This window comes from Dermochelys coriacea, chromosome 1 (assembly GCF_009764565.3).
Source record: "Dermochelys coriacea isolate rDerCor1 chromosome 1, rDerCor1.pri.v4, whole genome shotgun sequence".
In the NCBI taxonomy this organism is placed as follows: Eukaryota; Metazoa; Chordata; order Testudines; family Dermochelyidae; genus Dermochelys; species Dermochelys coriacea.
The window spans coordinates 242,862,556-242,874,977 of NC_050068.2; the positions used below are offsets into that span (position 1 = coordinate 242,862,556).

General features: G+C 39.9%; 1 protein-coding gene across 1 annotated transcript in view; it reads right to left on the reverse strand.

Moving 5' to 3' along the window:
• ERC1 (ELKS/RAB6-interacting/CAST family member 1) overlaps positions 1 to 12,422 on the reverse strand; it is a 563,466-nt gene that overhangs the window by 394,475 nt on the left and 156,569 nt on the right. Inside the window, 3 exon segments of the mRNA XM_038395866.2 lie at positions 2,289 to 2,456; positions 5,276 to 5,359; positions 7,448 to 7,603. Of these exon segments, the coding sequence (XP_038251794.1) occupies positions 2,289 to 2,456; positions 5,276 to 5,359; positions 7,448 to 7,603 (408 nt within the window).

A 12,422-nucleotide genomic window follows, 5' to 3' on the forward strand; every position in this document is an offset into this window, starting at 1 on the left:
TGCCACAAGTACTCCTTTTCTTTTTGCGAATACAGACTAATACGGCTGCTACTCTGAAACCTGCATTAAGTAAGAAACTATATTATTTTCATTCTTTACTACACGATGCATGTTGGTATTCACATTTTTCCAAATATAAATACTTCAAGGTTTTTTTGTTTAAAAAAAAAAAAAGGCTTTTGCCTTAATTACTGTTGGTTTCAGTTTAGCTAGCAGAGATAATATTTTCTTTATTTGGACTAGTTCATTCAAAACTGAGAAATCAATTGGGAGTTGAAAAAGTAGAAGAGTTTATTTTCCTCTTCCAATCTGTGAATAAAAAACAGGTGGGAGAGAATGAGATCTATTAATTCTAAAAACTTGAAGGACATGGGACCAATTTTTAAAAAGTATTTATCCTGTTTAGGCACCTAACTCCTACTGATTTCAATTGGAGTAAGACAGCTAACCTAATTCAGCACTTTTGAAAATCCCACTAAGAATCTATCTCCATTTTTAGACAACTAAATATCTTTGAAAATCTGGCCCAGGGTTACCAGACACAACAGTCAATTCCCTAACTATAGTTAATAGTTCCTTTTTTTAATATATTAATTGCTTTTTGAATGCAAACTATGTTTTTATAGCATGTTTTGTTTTCCTTATGCATTCAGTACATTTAAAGTCATTTTATTTAAATTAAAACAAATTGAAAATGCTAGCTTTGTGCATTGTTAGCTGAGATCCAATTTCTATCCAAATGCAGCCTGACAGAAATTCCAAGTAAAAAATTATCATCTAGTGAATAAGAAATGAGTCATTCAACATTTTCTAACACAATACAAATGTAAAAATTAAGAATCTGAAAAAAAAATTATGTTGAGCTACATAATAGCTTAAATAAATATGTATACATATAGTGTATCATTGAGGATAGCAAAAAAAAAAAGTACCAAATTTAGTGTAAAGACTATATTTAGTTGCATATTGGCATGATTTAATGGTTATACCAACCAATGAGAATTAACTTTTTTTTTGGAGGGGGGTGGCAGAGATAACTAAAAAGTACAAATGTTAAGCAAGATTAAAATCAATTTAAATCAAGGTGTATTGCTTGCTAATTTAAATGGTGACTCCAATTAGTGATTTACATCAATTTGATTTGTATGAATCCACCATGTTCCTATCACATACGAAAGTTGTGATTCTGCAGCTTCAATCTCTCACAAAAGCTATTACAGAGTACCCACAAATATCCACTGTTAAAAAAAACTTTTCTTCTTTGTGTGTCAATCATAGCCATAATCATTTACCAGATACAGCTAATAAAAACATCCCTAATCAGGAAAAAAATAAAACGCACATATAACTCATTTCCTAGTCTGTGATACGGAATGTTTGTATCATCATCCTACAACTCTTTCACATACACCTGCCCGCACTTTGAACACAAGCCACTCTGCCTATTACCGATTTTTCTGTCATGCATGTCAGAATTTTTTCTGTAACTTTACTGATACAATGGCGCCCCCTTTTGGATCTTTCCCATCACTGTATTTATCCAAGTTACTCAATTGAAATGCTAGAGTCACACAACAATTTATGCCTGTTCTTGAAGGATTTCCAGAAGTAGCAGTTTAATTCCAGTGCTCATTAAACTTTGGAAGTGCTTTTCCCCTATATAACACAAGAGTTTAAAGAAGATTTGTCATCAAACCCAAAAGTTCCTAAATTTAAGAAAAAACTATTTTCAGAATGTGTGGTTTGCTCTCTGAAGCATGGCATGCATGTCTCAGATGTAAGTAAAAGCTTATGTGCAAGAGTTCCACTAAGTGCTGATGGTGGTAATGAAACCACAAAGGCAGCCACCAGAATGCTTTCAGTTCCTCCACCTTCTCCTTTTAGCTATATGATCAGCCATTGCAAACCCCCTCCCTTTTCCCTCAGCCCAGCCATAGCAGATTCCAAGATAGCTGTATCTAACAACGGATTGCTAATTGCCCATTAGTACAGCATACATATACATGCATATGCACACACACTTGTCGTTCTTCTAGAATTCCTTCCCTACAGAATCCCAAATTTCTAATAGGTGAAATGATTTGTTCAGCGCAAGCAACACTGAACACAGTCTCTAATATGGGACATTCTGGAATGCAGAAAAACTGTCCCAGAGGCAAGAAGGATTGTAATGCCCTGAAGTTCCAAAGCAGGAAACAATCAAGTAAGAAAACACACAACCCTCTCTGGATTTCCTCCCCACCTCCAGAGTCCCAAATAGTCCATATATATAGAAGTGTCCATTTCACCTCTGTCTGCAGGATGGCAGCTCTCTGTTCTTTAGCTGTAAGCGATTCTTTCAGCACCTCGATATGCTGCTTGCTGTCAGAGAACTGGTTTGTGAGGGTCTCCAGTTTTGTCTGCAAGGCCAGCAGCTCAGTGTCCTTGCGTGACAGCTCCTGTTTCACCTGACCAATCTGAAGAAGGAAACGAACATGGGGAAGAGGAAAAAGAAGAGAGGATCGATAGTTACCAATCTATACCTTTAACACAGCAATAAAAAATGAACATTCATAAAACTACTAAAGAAGAGAATGATATTCTAAAGATTAAGTCTTTAGCTGCCTGTAAGCCTAGCAGAAAGGTCTCCACAGAACATCAGGGGAAAAAAGGGGAAGTAAATCCCGTTCAGTTAGTAAAAGGTGTGCATTTAAATAGAGTGAAACCCATATTCAGCCATCCTATAATGGACAATCCAAAATCCACTGTTTACCAGGGGTAGTCTTTTAATGAAGATGCAACAGAACTGTACTGGATATGTACATTGCTCGGGTAGTAACAGTGCATTATAAACAGCTAAAGAGATTAGATATGTTTGGGTGTACCTCTGAGTGATCTCTTTGATGGGTGTTTGCCTTTTGTCACTTGAACTAGTTTCTTCTGCCACCCTTTCAGCTCACCAATCCAAACCCATCTCCAGAGAGAATGTCAGTGAAACATACCTTTCATTTTTACAATTGGTAAAACTAGCATTTCACCCTTCCTGACAAGAGAAACATCCCTTTATTTGAGAATCTTTCTTAAAGTGAGTCCGAGTATAGTGTAAAACTATTAAGACCCAAAATTACAACAATTCATATTAAAAAAGCTGCTTTTGGAATTGCCATGCAATGAAAATCTCTATCCAGATTTAGAGTTCACTGAAGACAGTGGCAAAATTCCCATGGTTTCAAGAGACAGAGAATCTCAATGAATAATGAGTGAAAAAAATTAATCTGCACAGTAGTGGGATAAGATTAAAAACCTCAGTCTAAAAACAACCACCACCCAGGACACCTTTGGAACCAAACCTGAAGTCAAGAATAAATGCTTAAAGAGAGGGATTGGTTGAGGCTACAAACTGACATAAATCAGGCTTATAACTGGAAATTTCTGGTTTTGCCTCCTCCCCTAAAAATGGCAATTTAATTTAGGTCTAACATTTTGATCAAGGGAGGAGGAACAGGTCTTTATAAAACCAAACATGAACAATTTACAAACAACTTCCCCAGCAGTGCTGGAAACCCAAGCCCAACAGCATGCTAAATTCATGCAAACCAGAAAATTAAGCAGATTATAAACTAAAATGAAACTGACCAGTCCAATTTTGTTTTCCAAACTGAGTGAAATACACATGAAAAAAGTATAAATCTTATTTTTTTAAAAGAATAAACTATATTTTAAAAACGGTCAATTTTAATAATCTGAGGTGTTAATAGCAATACAGATGTCTTAAAAATAGTATTTTGAGTCCTTAGATGAAAGTAAGGAAGTGAATAAGTTTCCTTATATCTTGACAATACCCTGTTGATAAATGGATATTTAAAAAATCCTCTTTCTTGGATGCTAGTGCAGTTTTTCTAACACATCACCTCAGACCTGTGTGTCCTGGAGTAAAATGGTGTGTAGGGGAGATGAGTGTAGGGGTGTAGAAACTGGGGACAGTCTAAAATTTCTTTCTCCATTTTTTAATGGAGAAACTGGAGAGAAGTTAAAGAGAATTTCATTTAAAGGACTATTAAATGGTAAGTCATTAACTTAATTCTGACTTTAATGTTCATCTTACACTAGATGCTAGACACCTAGTTCTTTTTACTGATAGAAAATACTTCAATAAAAAGATTCCTCATTCCATTTAGCAGCGAGGCACTTAAGTGTGAATTGTAGCAGTTTCTGCAGTCAGCCTCTCAAACTTTTGTTCCTATATAACAACCAAAACCAAATGCATTAATTACCTTGGGTACAGCATAAGAAATTAAAAGGAATTACAGAATTTCAGGTTAGTTCAGTTTTCTTACCATCTCTCAACCAAAAAAAACCCTGTAAGCTTCGGATGGCACTACATTCTCCAATTCAGAGGCGACACAAATTAGAGTAAAATCACTGGTCAGTTTTGCTTTTGAAAAAAGACAATTTACTTTGGCTCCATCTGAAGAAGAGGGAATTTAGACCCTCTTAGCCCAGATATTTTAACTTGATAAAGTTTTACCTGCATACAGTACGCAATATTAAGAGTCCCAGAAAATGTCAAATTCATTGTCCCCAGATCCAAAATTTCAGAGCCTTGAGCCCCCCCCCCCCCCAGCTATCATGCTCAAGCTCTTTAGGAAGGAATGCACTGCATACCAATCAAAGCTGCACAGGAAGTGAAGGCAGCCTGAAGTGTTAACATCTCTCTGCTCTTGAACACACACTGATCACCCAGAGCATTCACAGTACTTTACAGTAAGGAAAAACTTAAACATATACTGCAGAAATGATATAGGGCCAGATTTTCAAAAGAGAACAGATCTCATTTAGGCAACTACATCAAGGATATATTTTCAAAAGTGTTCAGCACCAGCAGCTCCCACTGTTACATCTTTGGAGAGATATTCAAAAGAGCTCAGGCCATGCTGTAGAAAAACTATGCACTTATTTTGGTGCCTAAATAAAACTGCAGCTCTTCTGAAAAATCTAACTGCAATTTTGGGTGCTGAGCACTTTTGAAAATCTGCCCCAATATGACAGAACAAATTACCATCACGTTGAATCATACTATTTAAGACAACAAATAGGGCATTCAGAGTGTGTTTTGAACAGTGATGCTACAGATGCCAAGCTGATGTGAACAAGAGGCAGATACAGAGCAGAGCAAACTGGTTAGTTCTACTGTCATGTAAAAGAAGAAAAGTGTAAGCTACCAGAAAGCCACAGACCTAGCAAAGACCCAGTGAATGGCCACTGCACACAAAGAGATGAATCTTACGACAGAGACCTCAGCCTGGAGACCAGCCACTCTTTTTTTCAGCTCCTCCCCTTGAGCCTCTTTGGCACTTAGTTCTTCCTTCAGTTGCTCTACCTGCCACGACATTGTTATTCTTTTCAATGTTTATCATTTGTCGTCTTCTAGTTGACCTGTTTCAGCCATCATAGTGACTAAACGTGACAAAGAACTACACAGCAAGATCATGACTGGTCACTCATTCCCTCATCCTCGCTGTCATGATCAGAGGAGTTTAAAGTTCCTCTATTTTCATAAGTCCCCAGGCAAGAGTTTCATCACCATACTTAAAAAAATTGACACTACAAACATGGTTACAGTTAGATTTATATATTTCAGATCTACGGCATATTACCCAACCATTTTGAAACTGGGAGCAAGTATAAAATTAAAACAGAAATAGTGAGAGAAAAATCATTCACTTCAAAGGTGTAAACTGGACTAATATGCCAGGAAGCAGCTGTTGATGTTAACACAAACACATTATTAAAAGGACAATTATGTACATTTATTAAGCAAGACAAGACAGAGGGATATGAGAAGACAACAGGATTGTGGCTGGACATAAGCCACAAGGGGGATAAGGTTGTTAAATCAACAAGGGGTAGGGATGAAATTGTCAGCAGGAGAGAAGAGTGCATGATGTATGGAAGAGATCCAGAAATTTGTCATAAGCAAATAGGTTCATCAAGTCTGTAAATGGGGAGGATGAGGTGACGTCAGTTTCTAACACAGTGAAGGGGAAATAACTGGATATGGTTAGGTAGTACGAAGGCTTGGTAATTCAAATGGCCTTTGCATATGCCTAAAATGTTTCCCCCTCCCCTCTTCATTTGCTAGTGGTAACTAAACAGGATAAAAAGTGCTATTTAAAAAACAGAGGCGTTTTCCCTGGGGTGAGTCAATGTACTGGAGTGGTAGAGACACTAACAAGTCTTATTACCACATATATTTCTGCTTTAGGGGATTGTAATCTTGTGTTTAACTTTCTCCAACAGGTTAGAACTATATTGTTTAAACAAATCATTTCACTGAAGGACAAATACAGTGATGAGCACTCCAGTAGAAACAAAACATGAAGTGACCTTAAACTCTACAGTCCAGCAAGCAGTGTTGATACCAAGCTCTGTGCCAAAGTACCTGTGTTTCTCAGTGCCATCTTGCCTTGCAGCACAAACATACTCATCAGTTTGAATAAATCTTGGCACCACTACTGAAGTAGAATCTGTCCATTTTATGACAACACTATTGGAAGGACAGTGCAATAGAAACCCCTTCACTACTGTCCATGCTCACCCCAGGACTTGAAATAACACTAAATTTCTTAAAAAGAAAAGCAGTACTTGTGGCACCTTAGAGACTAACAAATTTATTAGAGCATAAGGATTCGTGAGTTACAGCTCACTTCATCGCTCATAGCTTCATAGCTCACGAAAGCTTATGCTCTAATAAATTTGTTAGTCTCTAAGGTGCCACAAGTACTGCTTTTCTTTTTGCGAATACAGACTAACACGGCTGCTACTCTGAAACTAAATTTCTTGGTCATGTCACAGTGATCCAACAGGTCAAATGGGAAGAAATACTCTTCTCCCTCCATAAAGTATTTTTGAAAAGGCTGCTAAACTAAGGGCATGTCTACATGAACACTTACTGCATGGCAAGCTGGGGTGTCAAGCTACTGCTCTCCAACGTACCACACGCTAACTGTCCACATGACCTTGCTGACGCCCGCTAGGGAACTTTTAGTGTGCATCAACAGAGTTCACACACACAGTTAGTAAGTGGCATGTTAGAGAATTGTAGACCTACGACCCAGCTTGCCATGCAGGAGGTGTTTGTGTAGACATGCCCTTAATTAACCTAAACTATAAGAATAACTAGATAAGAACTAGAAAAGAACCAAAGATATTGACAAATCTCAGTTAAGTCAATAGAAGCTGTGAGTGTAAATCTAAAGGCAGAATCTGGCCCACAGTTCTATAGTTTTCCTTAAACATTCAATTTTCCTTTGTTAAATATTCAATTTTCCTTTGTTAAATATTCTAAGGCTAGTCCAGTCGTTTCAAAGTCAAATCCCTTGATTTGATGACATGAGTAGGAGTATTTGTCCCAACTGTTCCTCAAGGCTCAGAGTTCATTATGCTACTATCATTGTTTTCTCATTACCTTGTTTTTCATGAATTTGGAATGACTACGGTACACCTCCATTTGCTTCATTTCCTCCTCACGCTCTTCTGTGCTTAGAGCTCCATTTGACTTCAGCATCTGAATCTCCTCTTCCAAGTCACGGAGGCCACGTTCCATGGAGGAGATTTTTGAGTCCTGAAAAGAGTAAGAAGAGAGGGAAAGCAACGTGCAGTTAAACATCTCATTAACACACTGTAAGAGGAACAATGTATATGAGTGCACCAGTGCTGTAACTGCCCCTTAATAAACATTCCCTGAGTAATTACTCTGCACCGGTTTAATCATCATCTCTCTGAGCAACTACGACAGACTGCCTGAGAGGGCACTTTTCTCCAATTGTCTCCATTCTGCAAGCAAAGGAGTGTAAGTCTGTGAACTAGGTTGTTGCGCTATGGGTAGGATATGAAGTGAACACTAAGTAAGAGACTATGAAACAGTCACTTTGCAGTCCTGAGGTTATATATACACAAGAGAAATTATTATGGTGACAGTAATACAAATAATGATGGCACAGTATTAGTATAAACAGCAGTTTCATAGTGACCCTAAGCCATGGATGTGCCACAAGTATGGGAAAAGAGAGCTTGTGAAACAAGTTCATCTCAGCTTCTACTGATGTGGTCTACGTGACAAATGAGAAACACAATAAACATCATAAAGCACGGAATGGATGCACTGATATCAATCTATTCCTGAGTGGATGAACATATAGGGGATGCTAAATTAGTCCAAGTCTCACACATGCTTTTTCAAACATTTCTACATAGTTAAAAAAATACATACATGTTACAAGTAAACAATCCAATCTGTTGTCTTTTTCATGCTGTAACAGAATAAATGCTGTAACAGAATAAAACCAATCTACTTGATTTATTGTTGATTGTTTATTGTCTCAGGTGTTAGACATAAAAGGAAGAAATGGTTACTAACCTATTCCGTAACTGTTGTTCTTCAATATATTTTGCATATGTCCATTCCATTTCATGTGTGTGCATGTCCAGTGCACAATTGTCAGAGATTTTTCCCTCAGCGGTACCTGTCAGGGTGGGTGTATGTGCCCCTCTGCTACTGCATGATGGTTTAAAGGACAGAGCTGTGCCCAGTCTCCCTCAGTTCCTTCTTACCAGACAGACTCCAGTAGAGAGAGGAAGGAGAGTGGATTGTGGAATGGATACATGCAACACATCTCAGAGAACATGATAGTAACTGTTTCTTCTTTGAGTGATTGCACACGTCCATTCCACTTCAGGTGATTCACACAAGCAATTCATACAAACAGTTCAATGTGGAGGGGAGGATCGCAGTCTACCTGAATAAAGATTGAAGGTCGACACAACAAACTTGGCATCATCTCTAGATTGCTGAGAAACATCACAAGAGGAGGCAAATGCAGGTTTGCAAATGTCCAGAATAGGCACTTGGGGAAGAAGGGCAGTTGCAACCTCTAGAGCCTTTGATGAATGTGCTAACACTCTCTTTGGAGGGGTTACATTGGCCAAGTCATAGCCCAAATGTATACAAGAGGAGATCCAGGATGAGTTTCTTTGAGAAAAGTCAGGACCTGCCCTTCATCCAGTTTTTAACTGCCACAAACAACTGTGAAGATGATTGGAACAGTTTAGTCCTGTCCAGGTAAAACGCCAACACTATCCTAGTCTCCTCCTGACATCTAACATGTGAAGACTCTCCTCCTACTTATGAGTATGAGGTTTAGGGGAAAAAGCTGGTAAACAGATAGCCTGATAAATATGGAACCGAGACACCACTTTGGTGAGAAACTTTAGAGGAGGGCACAGGTACAGCTTGTCCTTTTAGAAAACGGCATAAGGAGATTCAGTCACTAGAGTTTGTAATTCACCCACTCTCCTGGCTGATATAATTGACACAAAAAAGGCTACCTTCATTAAGAGAGGGAGTAATGAACAGGCAGTCAGCAGGTCAAATAGAGAACTCATTAGCTTCATTAACAGCAGATTTAAGTGACATGGATCCTCTACTTGGGGATATAAACAGTTCACAGCCTTTAGAAATCTGATTGTCACAGGATCTGAGAAAAGTAAGCAGCTATTCATTGGTGGGAGAAAAGCTGAGACAGCTGCAAGGTGGACCTTGATGGAACAAATGGCAAGAATTTGCTGTTTCTGGAATATCAAATAATCCAACACATGATGGATCAGAGCCCAGATAGGGGGAAAAGCCATTTTGCTGGGGCCAGATGGAGAATCTCTTCCACTCTGCCAGGTAAGCATTTCCAGTAGGTTTCCTACTATTTAGAAGAACATCTTGAACTCCGTTTAAACATCCGATGCATTTAATGCATCCGATGAAGTAAGCTGTAGCTCACGAAAACTTATGCTCTAATAAATTTGTTAGTCTCTAAGGTGCCACAAGTACTCCTTTTCTTTTTGCGAATACAGACTAACATGGCTGCTACTCTGAAATCCGTTTAAACAAACATCCTCCTGAGGTGTCAGCTACAGAGTATGCAGGCTGCCGAGTGGATGGCTTGAAAGTTAGGGTAAAGGAGGTGACCGTGGTCTTGAGAGATCAGGTCTGGGTCCAACGATGACATCAATGGAATTCTGGTCGAAAAGGTCAGGAGATTGGGAAACCAATGTTGTTGAGGGCAAACTGGAGCTATGAGTATGATTTAAAAGGGCCATACTGTACTAATGGGGGAATTCTGCGCCAAAAAATTAAAAATGCTGTGCCAAAAAATAAAATTCTGCGCACAATATTTTAAAATTCTGCATATTTTATTTGCCAAAACAACACAATATAATCATGACAGTTTCAATTATTTTGGTAATTTATTTCAAAATATCTGTCAGCAAGTATGTCTGTAACAATAGAGACCAAAAATAAAAGCAGTGCAAAGGCTTGGGACTGTCAGGGGTAGCGGAGGAGCTGAAGGAGAAGGAAGGAGCCTGTATTGAACCTGGAGGGTTGGTGGGTGAAGTATGGAACAGGTTTTTGGGGGCGGGGAGGGGGGGAAGGGGCAGGATTGTTAGGTATTTGGGAGGCCTCCCCCATGCTGACCTGGCTAATCCCAAACCTCTCCCATTCAGTCAGGCACATTTGCCCCTGTCCCCGCACTCCCCATCCCCCATCCCGATGAGTCCCTGCAGCCTCCTCTTCCCTCCCCATGTGGCCATGCAGCCCCACTCCCATTCAGACCCAGGCTCAATCCTGTCACCCCACTAGCTTCTGGGCCCACGCCCCAGTCTGTCCCGCACACTAGCCATTCCAGACCCCAGTTTGTGACCACCCCCAGCAGCCCCGTGTGCCATATTCTGTCCTAAACTGGCTCCATGGGCTAGGTGCTGTGATGAACTTCTACTTCTGGGGGAAATATGTGCCACTGCATACACACAGAAAATCCTCCCCCACCCCACTGAAAATACAATCTGCCCCAGAAGTGCTGCACCCACCAGAGGCTACTGTGGCACCAGAACAGCCTGCTGCATTCCTAATGTTGGCTGTTCTGGCACCACAATGGCCTCTGATGGGCAAAAGACAGAACTGCAGCACTTCTGGGGCAGATTGTATTTTCTGAATAAAAAAATAAAATTATGTGGGACACATGAATTCCATGCATGCGCAGTGGTGCAGAAATCCCCCAGGAGTAATATTAGATCAGCTCAACAGGCCATCCAGCTCAGTATCTTCTCCTCTGACAGTGGCCAGTGCCAGATGCTTCAGAGGGAATGAACAGAACAGGGCAATTGTTGAGTGATTCATCCCATCATCCAGTCCCAGCTTCTGGGAGTCAGAGATTTAGGGACACCAAGAACATGGGGTTCCATCCCTGAGCATCTTCGCTAAAAGCCATTGATGGACCTATCCTTTAAGAACTTATCTAATTCTTTTTTGAGCCCAGTTATATTACTCGCCTTCACAATATCTCCTGGCAACGAATTCCACAGGTTGACTGAGCATTGTGAGAAGAAGTTCTTTCTTAGGTTTGTTTTAAACCTGCTGCCTATTAACTTCATTGGGTGACGTCTTGTGATCTTGCATTATGTAAAGGCTTAAATAACACTTACCCACACCATTCATGATTTTATAAATCTCCATCATATCCCCCCTTAGTCGTCTCTTTTCCAAGCTGGACAGTCCCAGTCTTTTTAATCTCTCCTCATATGGAAGGTGTTTCATACCCCTAATCATTTCTGTTGCCCTTCTCTGTACATTTTCCAATTCTAAAAAACAGTTACTAACCTTTTGTAACTGTTGTTTTTTGAGATGTGTTGTTCACGTCCATTCCATGCTAGTTGTGTGCATGCCACCTACACAGTTGCCGGAAATTTTTCCCTAAGCAGTATCCATTAGCCCCCTCTGGAGTCATGTGCATAGGCGTCAGTATAAAGGACGCCACTGGCCCCACACCCTCTCTGTTCCTTCTTGCAAGTAGGTCCATCAGAGGGGTAGAACGGCTGGCATCATGGAATGGACATGAGTAACATATCTTAAAGAACAGCAGTTACAAAAGGTTAATAACTATTTTTTCTTCTTCAATTCTTGCTCATATCCATTCCATACTAGGTGATTCACAAGCAGTATTCCCGGAGGTGGGCTCAGAGTTCATGGACATGTTGACTGCAATACTGCTCTCCCAAAACAGGCATCATCAGGGGCCTGTTGGATGATAGCACAGTGGGAAGCAAAGGTATGAACCGATCTCCAGGTTGGCACTCTGAAGATGTCCTGGATTGGTACCTGCACGAGGAATGCTGTAAATGAAATCTGGGCTCCTGTGGAATGAGTGATCACAATGCCTGGAAGCGGAATCTTCACTTGCTTGAAGAAAGCTCAGATACAGGTGATTCATCAGGACGATATCCTTTAGGATGACACAAATAGCCCTCTCATCCTTTCCGCTATTGCTACAAAGAGTTGCATGGACTTGCAGAAGGGCTTAATCCTCTTGATATAAAATGGGAGGGTCCGCTTA